Raw genomic sequence first — 17516 nt, 5'->3', positions numbered from 1 at the left:
TGTGTTCCAATGAGAACAAACCCAGTCTATCCAATCTGTCCTCATGATTAAGATTCTCCATTCCAGGCAGCATCCTAGTAAATCTCCTCTTCACTCACTCTAGTGCAATCATGTCCTTCCTATAATATGGCAACCAGAACTGCACACAGTACTCCAGCTGTGGCATAACCAAAGTATTATACAATTTAAGCATAACCTCCCTGCTCTTATATTCTATGCCTCGGCCAATAAAGGCAAGCATTCCGTATGCCTTCTTAACCAACTTATCCACCTGGCCTGCTACTTTCAGGGATCTGTGGACAAGCACTCCAAGGTCCCTTTGTTCATCTACACTATTTAGTGGCCTACCACTTAATGTGTGTACCTTTTCCTTATTAGCCCTTCCAAAGTGCATTACCTCACACTTCTCTGAATTAATTCCATTTGCCACTACTCTGCCCGCCTGTCCAGTAGATTGATATCCTCCTGCAGCCCATGACTTTCCTCTTCATTATCAACCAAACAGCCAATTTTAGTGTCATCTGCAAACTTCTTAATCATACTCCCTATATTCAAATCTAAATGTTGATATATACCACAAAAAGCAAGGGACCCAGTACTGAGCCCTGTGGAGCCCCACTGGAAACATCCTTCCAAACAGAAAAACATCCATCAACCATTAAACTTTGATTCCTACCTCTAAGCCAATTTTGAATCCAACTTGCCACTTTTCCCTGGATCCCATGGCCTTTAACCTTTGTGACCAGTCTACCATGTGGGACCTTATGAGTGACCATAATATGGTAAAATGCTTTATTAAGATGGAGAGTGACACAGTTAATTCACAGACTAGGGTCCTGAACTTAACGAAAGGTAACTTCGATGGTATGAGACGTGAATTGGCTAGATTAGACTGGCTAGAATACTTAAAGGCTTGATGGTGAATAGGCAATGGCAGACATTTAAACTTCAACAATTGTACAACCCTGTCTGGAGTAAAAATAAAACGAGGAAGGTGGCTCAACCGTGACGAACAAGGGAAATTAGGGATAGTGTTAAATCTGAGGAAGAGGAATATAAATTGGCCAGAAAAAGCAGCAAACCTGAGGACTGGAAGAAATTTAGAATCCAGCAGAGGAAGACAATGTATTTAATTAGGAGGGGGAAAATAAAGTGAGATGAAGCTTGCTGGGAACATAAAAACTGACTGCAAAAGCTTCTATAGATATGTGAAGAGAAAGAGATTCGTGAAGATAAACATAGATTCCTTGCAGTCAGAATCAGGTGAATTTATAATGGGGAACAGAGAAATGGCAGACTAATTGAACAAATACTTTGGTTCTGTCTTCATGAAGGAAGACACAAATAACCTTCCGGAAATACTAGGGGACAGAGGATCTAGCAAGAAGGAGGAACTGAAGTAAATCCTTATTAGTCAGGAAATTAGGGATATTGATGGGATTGAAGGCCGATAAATCCCCAGGGCCTGATAGTCTGCATCCCAGAGTACTTAAGGAAGTGGCCCTAGAAATTGTGGATGCATTGATGATCATTTTCCAACAGTCTATCGACTCTGGATCAGTTCCTATGGACTGGAGGGTAGCTAATGTAACACCACTTTTAAAAAAAGGAGGGAGAGAGAAAACGGGGAATTGTTAGCCTGACAGCAGTAGTGGGGAAAATGTTGGAATCAATTATTAAAGATGAAATGGCAGCGCATTTGGAAAGCAGTGACAGGATCGGTCCAAGTTAGCATTGATTTATGAAAGGGAAATCATGCTTGACAAATCTTCAACAATTTTTTGAGGATATAATTAGTAGAGTAGATAAGGGAGAACCAGTGGATGTGGTGTATTTGGACTTTCAAAAAGCCTTAGACAAGGTCCCACACAACAGATTGTTGTGACAAATTAAAGCACATGGTACTGGGGGTAATGTATTGACGTGGATCGAGAACTGGTTGGTAGACAGCAAGCAGAGAATCGGAATAAACGAGTCCTTTTCAGAATGGCAGGCAATGACGAGTGGTGTGCCGCAGGGCTCAGTACTGGGACCTCAGCTCTTTACAATATACATCAATGATTTAGATGAAGGAATTGAGTGTAATATCTCCAAGTTTACAGATGACACTAAGCTGGGTGGTGGTGAGTTGTGAGTAGGGTGCTAAGAGGCTGCAGGGTGACTTGGACAGATTAGATGAGTGGGCAAATGCATGGCAGATGCAGTATAATGTGGATAAATTTGAGGTTATCCACTTTGGGGGCAAAAACGTGAAGGCAGAATATTATCTGAATGGCGGCAGATTAGGAAAAGGGGAGGTGCAACAAGACCTGGGTGACATGGTACATCAGTCATTGAAAGTTGGCATGCAGGTATAGCAAGCGGTGAAGAAGGCAAATGGCATGTTGGCCTTCATAGCTACGGGTTTGAGTATAGGAGCAGGGAGGTCTTATTGCAGTTGTACAGGGCCTTGGTGAGGCCTCACCTGAAATATTGTGTTCAGTTTTGGTGCAGAGGGACCTGGGGGTCCTTGTGCATGAATCCCAAAAAGTTAGTTTGCAGGTGCAGCAGGTAATCAGGAAGGCGAATGGAATGTTGACCTTCATTGCGAGAGGGATGGAGTACAAAAGCAGGACGGTCCTTCTGCAACTGTATAGGGTATTGGTGAGGCCGCACCTGGAGTACTGCGTGCAGTTTTGGTCACCTTACTTAAGGAAGGATATACTAGCTTTGGAGGGGGTACAGAGACGATTCACTATGCTGATTCCGGAGATGAGGGGGTTACCTTATGATGATAGATTGAGTAGACTGGGTCTTTACTCGTTGGAGTTCAGAAGGATGAGGGGTGATCTTATAGAAACATTTAAAATAATGAAAGGGATAGACAAGATAGAGGCAGAGAGGTTGTTTCCATTGGTCGGGGAGACTAGAACTAGGGGGCACAGCCTCAAAATATGTGGAAGCCAATTGAAAACCGAGTTGAGAAGGAATTTCTTCTCTCAGAGGGTTGTGAATCTGTGGAATTCTCTGCCCAAGGAAGCAGTTGAGGCTAGCTCATTGAATGTATTCAAGTCACAGATAGATAGATTTTTAACCAATAAGAGAATTAAGGGTTACGGGGAGCGGGCGGGTAAATGAAGCTGAGTCCACGGCCAGATCAGCCATGATCTTGTTGAATGGCAGATCAGGCTCGAGGGGCTAGATGGCCTACTCCTGTTCCTAATTCTTATGTTCTTATGTTCTTAATCTGAGGAAGGACGTTCTTGCTATTGAGGTAGTGCAGCGAAGGTTCACCAGACTGATTCCCGGGATGGCAGGACTGACATATGAGGAGAGACTGGATCGACTCGGCCTGTATTCACTGGAGTTTGGAAGAATGAGAGGGGATCTCATAGAAACATATAAAATTCTGACGGGACTGGACAGGTTAGATGCAGGAAGAATGTTCCCGATGTTTGGGAAGTCCAAAACCAGGGGTCACAGTCTCAGGATAAGGGGTAAGCCATTTAGGACCGATATGAGGAGAAACTTCTTCACTCAGAGAGTTATGAACCTGTGGAATTCTCTACCGCAGAGAGTTGTTGATGCCAGTTTGTTTGATATATTCAAGAGGAAGTTAGATATGGCCCTTAGGGGTCATGGGGTATTCAGAGAAAGCAGGAAAAGGGTACTGAGGGAATGATCAGTCATGATCTTATTGAATGGTGGAGCAGGCTCGAAGGGCTGAATGGCCTACTCCTGCACCTATTTTCTATGTTTCTATGTTTATCAAAAGCTTTGCTAAAGTCCATATACACTACATCGTACTCACTACCCTCATCAACCCTCTTGGTTACCTCCTCATAAAATTCAATCAGGTTAGTGAAACACGACCTTCCCTTAACAAATCCGTGCTGACTGTCCCTAATTAATCCTTGTCTTTCCAAATGTAGATTTATCCTGTCGATCAGGATCTTTTCCAATAATTTTCCCACCAGTGAGGATTGGCTGATAGGCCTGTAATTACTCGGCCTCTCCCTTTCTCCCTTCTTAAACAAGGGTACTACATTAGCAGTCCTCCAATCCTCTGGCACCATGCCCAAATCCAAAGAGGACTGGAAAATGATGGTCAAGGCCTCTGCTATTTCTTCTTTTACTTCACTCACCATCCTGGAATGCATTTAATCCGGGCCTGGGGACATCTACTTTCAAATACTTCCTCTCTCACTATATTTATTTCATCCAGAATATCACACACCTCCTCGATAGCAGTATCTGCATTGCCCCTTTCCTTTGTGAAAACAGATGCAAAGTATTCATTCAGAACCCTACCAACATCTTCTGCCTCCACACAAAAATTACCCTAATGGTCAATAATAGGCCCTACCCTTTCTTTAGTTACCCTCTTACCCTTCATATATTTGGAGAACATCTTTGGGTTTTCCATTATTTTACTAGCCAAGAATTTTTTGTGCTCTCTCTTAGCATTCCTAATATCCTTTTTAATTTTGCCTCAACTTTCTATATTCCTCTAAAGATTCTATAGTATTTAGCCGTTGGCATATGACATAAGCTTCCCTTTTTTTCTTTATCATCCACTGTCAGTCCCTAGACATCCAGAGGGCTCTAGAATTGTTATTCCCACCCTTTTTCTTTAAGGGCACATGTTTGGCCTGAGCCTTCCAGATCTCCTCCTTGAATGCCTCCCACTGTTTCAACACTGATTTCCCCACAAGTAGCTGTTTCCAGTCCACTGTGGCCAAATCACTCCTTAACTTAGCAAAATTAGCTTTTCCCCAATTCTGGACTTTTATTCCAGGCCTATCCTTGTCCTTATGCATAACCAACTTGAATCTGACTGAATTATGGTCACTGGCACCCAAGTGCTCTCCCATTAATACCCCTTCAACCTGCCCAGCTTCATTCCGCAAAACTAAATCCAAAACCACCCCCTCTCGTGTTGGGCTTGCTACATACTGACTAAAAAAGTTCTCTTGAATGCATTTCATGAATTCCACACCCTCTATAACCTTCACACTATATTTGTCCCAATCAATATTTGGAGAGTTAAAGTCCCCAACTATTACTACCCTATGGTTTTTGGACTTCGCAGCAATTTGCCTACATATTTGCTCCTCTATCTCCCTCCCACTGTTTGGGGGTCCAGCAGTGTGATCGCCTCTTTTTTATTTTTCAATTCGACCCATATGGCCACATTTGATCATCCCTCCTCACCACTGTAATGCCAAACCTGCCCCTCTTTCAGCCATGTTTCTGTAATGGCTATAATGTCATACTGCCAAGTATCGACCTGTGCTCTTAGCTCATCCCCTTATTTGCTATACTCCTTGCATAAAGTATATACCATTTAGCACAGGAAGACCTCCTTGATTACTACTTACTAAGCCTTGTTTCCCCCATCTTACAGATTCACTTTCTAAATTCTTGCTATCCAATTTCTACTTTACTTCCTTCCCTATTGAATTCGTTCTCAGGTTCACATCCCCCCTGCCAAGCTTGTTTAAACTCTCCCCAACAGCACTAGCAAAATTCCCCGCGAGGATATTGGTCCCGGTGCTGTTAATGTGCAATCCATCCAGTTTGTACAGGTCCCATCTCCCCCAGAAGCGGTCCCAATGCCTCAAGAATTTAAAGCCCTCCCTCCTACACCAACTCTCCAGCCATGTGTTCATCTCTCTATCCTTCTATTCTTGTACTCATTCGCACGTGGCACCGGGAGTAACCTGAAGATTACTACCTTTGAGGTCCTACTTTAATTTGCCTGTCGGCCTGTTGCCTCATCCCTCTTTTTACCGATGTCGTTGGTCCCAATATGGACCACAACCTCTAGCTGTTTACCCTCTCCCCCCAGAATGCCCTGCATCTGATCTGTGACATCCTTGACCCTGCCACCAGGGAGGCACCATACCATTCTGGAGTCACGTCTACAGCCACAGAAACGCCTGTCTGTTCCCCTAACTATAGAATCCCCTATCACTAGGGCTCTTTTATTTTTCGTCCCTCCCCCTATGCACTGAGCCACCCGTGGTGCCTTGGAATTGGCTCTGGCTCCACTCCCCAGAGGCACCATCGTCCTTACTGATACTCAGAAGTGAATATCGGTCTGAAAGCGAGATGGACTCATGGGGAGACTCCTGCACTACCTGCCTAGCATTGTTACTTCATCTGGTGGTCACCCACTTTCCCTCTGCCTGCACACTTTTAAGCTGTAGGGTGACCACCTCCTGAAACGTGGTATCTATGTAGCTCTCAGCCTCGCGGATGCCCACGCTCTAAAACACGGAGTTCGAGTAATTGAAGCTGGAGACACCTCCTGCACACATGGTTGTCTAGGCCACGCCAAGCATCCAGGACTTCCCACATGCCGCAGGATGTGCACTCCGTGGCCCTGCCATCCCTCTAGTTAGACTGATCTCGTTTAAAATCTAATTAAAAAGAAATAGAGAAAAGAGAGATACTTACCAACGCACCGACCTCTCAGGCCTCCCGAACTCACTGACCTCTGTGGCTTCCCAAACTCACTGACCTCTATGTCCTCCCGAACTCACCGACCTCTGTGGCCTCCCGAACTCACCAACCTCTGTGGCCTCCCAAACTCACCGACCTCTCGGACCTCCAAACTCCCAAACTCATGGACTCTCCCGAACTCACGGACTCTCCTGCTCTCGGACTCTCCTGAACGCTCAGACTCTCCTGCTCTTGGACTCATGGAAAAATGGCTGAAACTGTGCCATTTTTCTGGAGTTTCTGATGCTCTCCCACGGAAGTTATGGTGGATGAGCAGGAATACCCCTACAGATATTCACCCCCTTGTTGGTTCAGGCTATTAAGCACCAGCTTGTGTTTGTTGATTGGAATTTAATACATAGTTTGAAAATATCTATTATTAAAGTTTTTCAATAACAACAATTTCAATTTATATAGTGCCTTTATTCTAGTAAAACATCCCAAGGCATTTTACAGAGGCATAATCAAGAAAAATAAAAGGGCGCTGAACCAAAGAAAGAGATATTAGGGGAGATGAACAAAAGTTTGGTCAAAAATCTGAGTTTTAATGAGTGTCTTCAGGGCAGAGAGGTATCGAGGAAGAGGGATTTATGGAAGGAATTCAAGAGCAGAAGGCCTAGGCGGCTGAAGGTAAGGCCACCAATGGTTGGGTGAGAGAAACAGTCTGTTCTGGGGTTGGGGGGAGGAGATGAGCTGATGCTGGGCTGGAGGAGGTAAAAAGATAAAAAGGGGCAAGGTTATGAAAGGATTTAAACACGAGGATGAGAATTTTAAATTTGAGGTGTTTAAATTTGAGAGCCAATGTAGGTCAGCGTGGACAGAGACATGGGTGAGTAGAAGTTGATGTGGGATAGGATATGAGCAGCAGAGTTTTGGATGAGATCAAGTTTATGGAGGGTGGAGAATGAGAGGATGTCAGGAGAGTCTTGGAATAGTTGTGGTTGGATGTGGCAAAACCAATGATGAGAATTTCAGCAGCAGGTGAGCTGAGGCAGGGGCAGAGGCTGGTGATGTTATGGAGCTGGAAGTAGATGGTCTTTGTGGTGGAGAGGATGTGGGGTTGGAAGCTCAGCTTGGGATATTTTATCTTAGGACATCAAGATTGCAAACAGAGTGCATTTGCCTGAGATGGTAGCTAGGGGGGAAGAGTTTGTGTGGAGGCCAAAGATAATGGCTTCAGTCTTCCCAATATTTCGCTGGAGGAAACTGGTTCACCCAAGACTGGATGTCAGGCAACCAGTCTGACAACACAGAGGCAGTGTATAAACCCTAGACTTTGGAGTTTACACCTGAAGGCTCTTGTCTTTTGTTGATCGAGGTAGTAGAAAGATAGAAAGGTGGGGCCGGGTATTGTCAGCTTACATAGAAACATAGAAATTTACAGTGCAGAAGGAGGCCATTTCGGCCCATCGTGTCCGTGCCAATGTGAGAGCTTACCCCACGTCTGCATACAGAAAAGAATATAGAGTTATAGTGGGGATCTCAAGGCCACTCATTGTTGTATTATTTGTTCCTGTATAACAACATCAAAGAATTACTTGTATAGAAGGCTGTGGAATCAAGTGGGTGGATTTTGTAATGGATTTTTCATCTATATTTCTTTCAATACAAGCCAAATATTTCTTCTCTGAACATACCCATGATAAGCTGATTAAATATTTAGGTAGGGAGTATCTGGCTCATCTCATATAAATTTGACTGTGAAAGTTCTAATGATCAGCCCATATCATTCTCACTTGGATAGTTCATTACAAAAACTTCATAGAGCTTGAGTAAATTTATCACTAAAATCCCAAAAGCCTCTGTGATCAGGTCTGTCAAAACGTTTCCTTCAGGCACCTGAAAGCTTTCCCGAGGCCTTTGTGGAACATCGCTTAAGGTTAATAACAGCCATTCATCTTATTAACAAAAGCATGGATGACAGGATTATTAGATATAAACTTTCAATGGACCACAATTATAGGAAAAAACAAAGACATAATGGATCAGTGGAATGGTAGGAATTCCCAGTCAAGAGAAGTCTCAAATGTTTTTCTACATATGATTAATGCTGAAGGACAATAGAAGATTTAGTCAGGGAACTGTAAACCGTAATAGTTTAGAATTTCATTTTTATATATAATCAAACTTAGTATGCTCACATTGAAATTAAAAGAAGTATGCTTAATAGATGTTATTAAAAAATAAAAAAAGACAGAAAAAAACAGGCCTTTTGCAGGTAACAGCTTTCAAAGATAATACCTGAGGTTTCTTCTGAACTAAATCGACTTTGAAGAAAGTCTGCATTAAAAACCACTTGTCACTCAAAATGCAAATGATAATTTTACATCAACAATTTTTGTGTGTAAAGCAGCCAAATTGGAAGATTAAACTTTGAGCAATATTGTCAAAGCTAACACAACATTTGGAAATATGGTCCCTTGCTGACTACAATACGTAATTACTGGTTTGAGAGTTAAAAGGATACAAATTAAATTACACCTCATTTAAATACCTAAAACTAATTGATTTAGAATTGATGAAATGGTGGTGCAACATCATACTGAATTTACACAAGATTTCATAAGCAGCACAGTTTGAAAATACTAAAAAACAAAGAACTGAAATGTAAGAACTCGTTAAGACATAACTGTGTGCCACTGATAAACTTTGTCCTGACATTTTCTTCTGTGTTTTACTTTTAATGAATCTGTAAACATGTTCTTTGTAAACTTACTGATGATCAGTTAAAACTATCACATAGAGAAAATATCAGGGTGTGCCTATAGTTTCGCCTTAATGAACTGATGATAAGCTGGAGGTGACAACCCCTATTTTTGTCTCAAATATACTAATATACTATTTAGCAAATTATTCCAAATACTTATCACTCTTTGTGTGAAGCTTACTTCTAACTAATTTAAATGTATCTCCTTTGGTCACACTCTCCTGGATTACTATAAATTACTATTCTAGGCTTACCTTATTTATCTATGCCATTTATTATGATGTACCTCAATAAGGTGCTTCCTTAACTGCCTTCTTTCTGGACTACAGTCTGAGATTTTTTCAATTTACTTTGCAGATTGGTCTTGTTGCTTTTCCCTAATTGTGCTTTTTGTGGTTTGGTGACAAGAATTGAACACCTGTATTCCAGATGCATATATATATTCAGGAAGTCTGCATTCCTCCAGCTATGGCCTCTGGTGCATCTGCACTTTCTTTCCTCATCATTGACGGCTGTTCCTTCATCCATCTACCTCTCCTCTCTCCCCTCTAAGAAGGTCCTTAAAGACAAAAGAGGGTAAATTGGGTGCATTTGTACGTCCCATTCGTGCTCCCGAGAGCGCTAAAGGGCCGCAAATGACTTTGCGAGCGGGTGCGGCGCCGCTAACAACTCCCACTAAATTCAGCAGGAATTTAGCGATGGCACTACACCGTTGCATGATGTCATCGGCGTGCACATCACCCCGTTAGCTCCCTGGCACCAACTTGGGTTTCACCCCCTGAAGCTGCTCCGGGCAATAACAGTGACAGCTTCAGGGGACAGGTACCCGGTGGCTGGCCGCTAACGAGATGAAATTTAAAGAGGAGGTGACCGGCTGTTCCTGAAAAAAATCTCCCATTTTCCTTTCTGCTCAGGTGGCGCTTTGGTCGCGGGGTAAGTGCCGCGATCGCTCAGCCTGGCACTCTGCTTGAGTGCCGGGCTGACCTCGTGTCACCCCCACTCCCCGGTTGTCCAGGTGGGTGAATTCCTCGTATGCAGAGTTTCAGCTTGGGCCCTTCCCTTTAATTCAGGGAAGAGCCCCTCGTACATGGCACCGCTATGCAGCCCAGTGCATAGCGCTGCTGAGCCATGTGTCCCGCTCCCGCCCCAGGAAGGAAGTGGACCATTTGATTTAGCACTCCACTTCCTTTCAGGGGCGGTAACCCCAATATATCGCGAGAGACGAGACTTCTACGCCTGCCGCAAAATCTCGTGAGTGCTATCAACCCCAAACGGGGTGCTACCCAATTTCTAGGCCCGAGCTTTTAGTCACCCATTCTAATATCTCCTTCTTTGTCTTGCTGTCAAATTTTATCTGATTACGCTTCTGTGAAGCACCTTGGGACATTTTCCTATATTAAACATGCTATATTAATGTAAGTTGTTGTTCTTTTATCACATTGTCTATCTGCTGAAGGTGATGGGCCAAAAATTACTCCCAGGTTTCTTTCTACATGTCCTTCGACCAATTTAGCTTCATTCAACCTCTGCTTATTGTGCACATATATTTGCATTCTTTGCTATTCCTCCCAAAGTGTATTATCTCACATTTCTTGGCATTAAGTTGCAGCTGCCACCTGCCTGCAAATTCCACTAATCAATATAATTTTCTGCTGCAGTATTTTAAGTCCTGCTTACTGATTGCTAAACACTCCCCCCAACCTTTTTTTGTGTTGTCAACAAAAATGTAATATTGTGCTCGTTATTCCCAAGTGCCAATCATAAGGCCTCCAACACCATACAACCTGACCTGCTGTCACGCTACCCACTGAACCACTGAAGAAGTGTGGGACTTTCTCTTTTAATTAGTGAAAATTAGCATTTAAGGTGTTCATTTCACACCATTGCAGTTAAAGATTTAACAATTCAGGCTGTTAGTTGGGATCCTTCTCTTAATATCAATAGATAACAAAGTACTAACGGTGGATTCATAAAAGGAAGAGGTGGTAGCTGTTGATTGGACTTGTAGGATATGTGAAGAAACCATATCCAAATGTGTGGTCTGCTATACTGATTGGTAACTTTCTTTTCTATGTCTCAAGGAACTGCTTGTAATTACAATGTAATTCAAAAATGATTGAAATATTTTATATGTCAAAAAGTCTGAGTCAAGTATAAAATAGTATATCGTTCTTTGTAAAATAAAAAACTGCCTTTTTGGTTGCTAATTAAAATTATTTTTCTGTCAAATGCACTGGAAAAACATCTAATAATCATGTTCCTTTATGACAATGCCTTAATATATTAACCTTGTTAGGCTCGTAAACTGGTCTGTAGCTTACATGTGATAGGATGAACAAAATCATGCTTTTGTCTTTTCATGCTTTAACTCTTGGCAAGGCGGTCACAAATCATGACGTCAAAGAATGTATAATTAAATGCAGTTCACTATCATTCATTCTTTTGGTTGCTCTGGGATGCTTTTGTTTAAAAGCTCAAAAGAATAATTTTAAAAATAGGATCAGTAATTGTTTGGTTAATTAATGTTCATCGTGCACTGGAGTAGGTTTCAAAGATTTGCATGACTGTTTAAGCAAGGTTAACAAATGTTTGTCATGTGGATTGACTCTATTGAAAACTGTACTGAATTGCACTATGATCCCTTATTCACACCAGACACCAATTCATTCATGTTTTTTGTGTATAGTAGCTTGGTATTACCTAAGAATTCGTTAATCACTTCTAATTTCAAAGTTTTCTTAAAATAAAAACCAAATCATGTCTGCTTACTGACAAAGTTGTGCAAATCATTTCAAAGCTCAATTCTTTTTACTTTGTTTATTTATTTTGAACTCCTTTTATGTGGCCACTAACTTTTGACCAAGCTTCACTGATCAGAGCTAGAATGGACAATCTTTGTTCAACCACTTCCAGCAAAAGCAACCATGTAAGGATAAATTAAGCACAGAAAAGCTTTACTACATAAATAAAAATGCTCAAATGCATACCATGACATATTTGATGCCCTCTTGGTGCAAGCTATGCTCAATTATCAGAAATGAAATGTCATGTTGCTTCAGCGCCAGTCACTCTAGAGGAGCAAATGATAGGGGTGCAGATATACAGGCAAGAATGCAACAGAACAGAGATAATAGTGAGACAGCACATGTGAAAGACATCATTGTTCTCAAGACAGAAGCTACTTGTTCAAACTACTCTCTTCTGTAAGCTAATATATTTGATGATATTATGAAAGTTAAATCAGAGATTAATTTGTGCAATTAATTGTTATCCTTTGAAACAGAGATTAAATAAATACTGATAAATCATTTGAGAAAACCTTTTATTACGTAAAACATGAAGCTGAAAAAAATCCCACTAACTAACCTTGATTGAATGTAGTGACACTACCATTTCCCAGGTCAGTATTAATAATGTAGCCGTGCTCTGGTCCCTCTGTGATCCTGAACTTCAGGAGTTTATGTGGGCTATCACGGTCTTCAGCCTTCAGTGCCTTGCTGGTGATCATAAACCCAAGGTGACCAGTGTGCACAATTCGAAGGGTTGGAGCCCCTTTGTTGACAACAATTTGCGGGACACCATTGTCAACTGCTGATATTTGGATCTTCATCATTTGAGGCCTGCGGGTTTCAAACACAGTATCTGGGAAAATATAGTATTCGGTGTGTGTGCCATCAGTTATAGTGAAAGAGAAACTGTCTTCATTTGTCTCTGTGCCATCATGTTTGTAGCTAATAAGATTTTCATTGAGGTCTTGCTTAGTGAAGCTGGTGATCGGTTGGCTTTTGTTAAATAACAACTGACCATGAACAGGAACCTGGGTAATAGTGAAAAGCAGAAAATAGTCTGGGGTGTCACGGTCCTCAACTGTGAGCTCAAATGGAGTGATCAGCTTCATTTCACCTTCATTCACGACCAGATCATGGACTGTGAGTACCGGTTTCTTATTGTCTACATCTGTTATCGAAACACGAAAGGTACGAAAAACTGGATTGTAACCATCGGTAACCTCAAACTCAAAACTGTCCATTTTAACTTCATCGTCTGATGTGTGGATGTAATAGATTTTGTTTCCTGCTAATTGTAATTGAGTGAAGGAGGTGATTGGGACACCAGGATTATCGGTTTTTTCCAGATGGCCACGACTTGGGGCGCGAGTGATACTAAATCTTAAGTTTTCATCAGGGCTGTTAATATCACTGGTGCTCAGTAAATCAGTGGTCAGTGTAACCTTACCACCTTCCTTCAGTGTAACTCCTTTGTTAATTACTTCTGGGAACAACATATCAATGCTGCCAATGCTGATGTAGAAATAACGATCAATCAGCGTGTTGATGCCATCGGTTACGTCAAACTTGATGAGATCACGTATACTTTCTTGGCCTGTGTGCACATACTGAATCAATCCTTTATCAATTTCATCCTGGGTAAAATTCATGCCAATAGTGATATTCTGAACCACATCACCATCTTTCATCAGATGCTGCAATAAGCCTTGACTTTGGCTGTAACGAATTATATAAGTCAATGTTTTGTCAGCTGAATCTAAGTCTGTTGCTTTTAGTATTTTGTTGGTTATTATCTTTGATTCGCCTATTTCAACTTCCAGACCATCATTGATGGTCATCCGTGGCGTTTCATCATCAACAAGAATGATCATGATGAGGACCGTCTTATCTACAGTGTGTCTTCCATCTGTGAGTCTGATGTCAAAGCAGTCTTCTTTGGTCTCAGAATCATCATGTTCATAGACAATATTGGAACCAACAGAAATCTCCTCTAGAGTTATATTTTTGACTGGAACAGTACCATGTGCTAACTGTTGCACAATCTGGCCGTGCTTTGGTGGTTTTGTTATGATAAAATAAAGTTGATCAGCAGGGATATCTGCATCAGCTGCATTCAAAATTGGGGTGTCAACAACAAGACTCATCCCTTCCATCACAACAAACTCACGGATGAAAATCTCTGGCTTTTCATCATTGGTTGGAATGATGACTATTGGGAAGAAGTGCTGGTGAGAGAAGTTAATGCCATCCGAACAGCGGAAGGTGAACCTGTCTTCAACTTTCTCAACCTCTTTGTGAATGCTTTGCACATAGTAAATATGCTCATCGCGGACATCTTTAATTGTAAATGCACTAATTGCTGTGCCAGCCCTTGACTTCTCAGACCCAGGAGCTGGAGAAATGTTTTCAACATAACCAGAAGTAGATTGAACAATTATTGTGCACAGGATATCATCATTAGGAGTATCTACATCTTCAGCATTGAAGTTTGCCAGTGTAATGACATTCTTCTCCCCCTCCACAACTGTATATTGCTCACCGACAGTGACCTCAGGTGCCACACTGTCAACAGGTAAGACAGTAACTTGAACTCTGACACCTTGTACTTTATTTCCACCAACAACCCATTCATTTGACATGTCAGATATGGTCAAGTTGAAGGAATCCTGTTTCCTTTGTGTCCCAATTTCACCACTGGTATGAGCGTACACCACTGCTCCGCTGATGATATCCTCCTGGGTAAACCTCTCTGCTGGCAGACCATTTACTAATATCTCACCAAGTTTGGGCGGGTCTTCCGCAATGAAGGTCAGCATTAAGTCATCAGTATCTTCATCAGTACTCTGGATGACATTGGTGGTAATTTCAGTGGCTCCGTTTTCAAGAACATCTATGTGTGAGCCAAGTTGCCCTTCAGGAAGCATAATGGTTGGTATCTCGTCATCTACTGGTCGCACTATGATTCTGATAGTTACCGGGACTTCGTGGACCCCATCACTAACGTCTACTTTCAATGAATCTCTTGTTGACTCGTCGCCGCTGTGCCAGTACACAACCCGTCCATTTGCAATATCGTCTAAGTTAAACGCGTCGCCAACGAAAATAGTTTTCCCCACATACTGTAAGTAGCCGTGCTTTGGAGCCTGTATCAAGATGAAGGTTATTTTGTCTTCATCCGTATCCCGGTCGGTCGCATCCAGTTCTGTGTTGGTTAACACAAAGTCCCCCCGCTCGGGCACAGTGAAGCCGGTGTTGGTGATCTGGGGCGGTTTATTATCCACTGGTTGTAAGAAGATGGTGAAGGTGCCTTGTACAGAATTCCCTGCCGTGTCCTCCACCGAGTAGGTGAACTGGACCACTCTGGGGATGATGCCAAGCTCCTGGTCTGGGGGGCTGTAGGCCACCTTGTGGTGGTTCACTTGAGCCTGTGTGAACTCCCTGACCACCGCGCCGGGGTTCTCGGTGAGAACGATGTGGCCCGTCTCCACCGGATTGTTCTCATCCAGGTCTGTCGGCGGCGTGAGCACGGTGTACCTCAGGTCCCGGTCATCCGAATCCAGGTCGGTATAACGCAGGAACTTTTTGCGGAAATGGGTGAGCTGGTACTCCTGGACAACCATCTGCAGCACGGTGCCCGTGAGGATCCGGGGCGGGAGGTCATCCAACGGCTGCACTTTGATGGTGAAGCTCTGCTCTCCCGACTCGTTCGGAGGGTCGTTGTCATCCTGAACGCGGAAGGTGAACATGTCGATCAGGGTGCTGGTGCTATGAGGCCCAATGTGGCGGTAGTAGAGCTTGCCATCCAGGATGTCCTGCTGGGACCACTCGCTCACCACCTTCTGGTAGAGCTGCTGGTCCTCCCTGTACTCCCAGCCGGAGGGGTCCTCGGGCACCTCGGTCTGCCGCAGCAGCAGGATGCCGATTGGGGAATAAGGAGCTTCCAGCCGGAAGGCGATGGTTGAATCCTCCGAGTCGATGTCGGTGGCGCTGAGGATGAAGGGCGAGATCTGCAGCATCTGGTGCTTGGACAGGACCAGGCCGGTGTTGGCGTTGACGATGGGAGGCTCGTCGTCGGTGGGCGCGATGGTGATGGGGAAGAGGAACTCCACCCGGTGCCGGCCGTCGCTCATCCGCAGGACGATATTGTCGCTGTAGCTGTCAGAGCCATCATGTTGGTAGACCACCAGGCCGGCCTCCAGATCGGCGGCTGTGAAGAACTTGGTGCGGGCCCCCAGAACCGTCAGCTGGCCGTGTCTGAGCCCAGCCACCACAGCTATCTGCACCGCCTCCAGCCCATCCTCGTCGCTGATCTGCAGGTTGTGGGCGCTGGACAGTGGTCGCGACTGACCTTCAAACAGCAGCTGGCCGCTGTTCCTGGTGGCCACCGGCGCCAGCGTGTTCATTGGCTTCACCACGATCATGAAGGCGAAGCTATCCGAGGAGGCTGCCTCGCTGTCCACAACCTCCAGCTCCAGCTGGAAGATCCTCTCCAGCTCCGAGTCCGCCGGCGGAGGCTTGTAAGCGATTTTCAGCTCCCGTATGTCCCTCTGGTAGAAGGAGGTGATGGGCAGGTTCTGGTCGTCGGTGCTGATGATGTGGCCTTGCTGGTGGCCCAGGGGTGAAGTGATGTTAAAAATCAACTCATCTGGATCTGACTCCACGTCCTCGGCAGCCAGCATATCGCCGGTGATGGCCGTCATCACAAACTGGTCCACCTCCATCATCATCATGGCCACAAAGCTGGGCTTGGGTGGGTTGTTCTCCATGCCCTCCCGAATCCGCACCATGACCTGGAAATACTCCTGTTGCAGCGGGCTGCCCTGTCTGTCCAGCAGCTCCACCAGCATGGGGATGTAGTCCCTGTTGGGAGACTGGCTGCTGGCCGTGTGCTGGTAGCGAATGCCTGAAGTGACGAAGGTGTTGCAGTCCACCATCTGCCCGCTCGATGTGAAGTTTACAAGTTTGCCGTACCTGGGCAGGCCACCGGTGCCGAGTAAAGCACTGATCCGGCAGCTCTCCGCGCTACTGTCCAAGGTGAAGCCCAGCACCTTCTTGTCGATCGGGTTGCTGGCGCCGTGCAGCTTGTGGACGAGCAGAGGGATGTTGCGGGTGAGGACCTGCAGCTGCTGGAAGAGCACCTCCACCTCCAGCACCAAGGGCACGATCAGCGTCTGGCTCTGGCTGTCATACCGCAGCTGCAGCCTCACCCGGTCTTTGCTGGGGCTCCGCGAGCCGAAGTGGGTGTACTTCACATCCCCCGGCCCGAAGTCGCAGGGGAATTTCTTGGGCGACAACATGCCTGGTCTCTGGGACAGTGGGTCGTTCTCCAGCACCGTAACCAGGCACCTGTCCCCCGGCCGGACCTGGATCACCAGCTGGCTGAGCGGGTCGATGTGCACCGCCCTGCCGAACGGCACCCTCACTCCGCTGTTGGCCAGCAGCACCGAGCCCGGGCTCGGCTCCCACACCACAGAGGGCTCCGGCTCCTCCCGACCTCTCGCGGCCGATAACACACACAGGCACAGCAGACAAGA

The 17516-nt window shown here is 44.5% G+C and overlaps 1 protein-coding gene across 5 annotated transcripts in view; it reads right to left on the bottom strand.

Moving 5' to 3' along the window:
• LOC139247335 (FRAS1-related extracellular matrix protein 2-like) overlaps positions 1 to 16985 on the bottom strand; it is a 531243-nt gene extending 514258 nt beyond the window's left edge. For all 5 annotated transcript variants that reach the window (XM_070871607.1, XM_070871617.1, XM_070871627.1 and 2 more), the window contains exon 1: positions 12560 to 16985. In XM_070871607.1, coding sequence (XP_070727708.1) covers positions 12560 to 16916 — 4357 coding nt within the window. In that variant the 5' untranslated portion in view covers positions 16917 to 16985. The remainder of the gene's footprint in view (positions 1 to 12559) is intronic.
• Positions 16986 to 17516: the final 531 nt, after the last annotated feature.

The sequence above is a fragment of the Pristiophorus japonicus genome, chromosome 2 (assembly GCF_044704955.1).
Source record: "Pristiophorus japonicus isolate sPriJap1 chromosome 2, sPriJap1.hap1, whole genome shotgun sequence".
NCBI lineage: Eukaryota > Metazoa > Chordata > Chondrichthyes > Pristiophoridae > Pristiophorus > Pristiophorus japonicus.
This window is presented reverse-complemented; position numbering and strand designations above follow the sequence as displayed.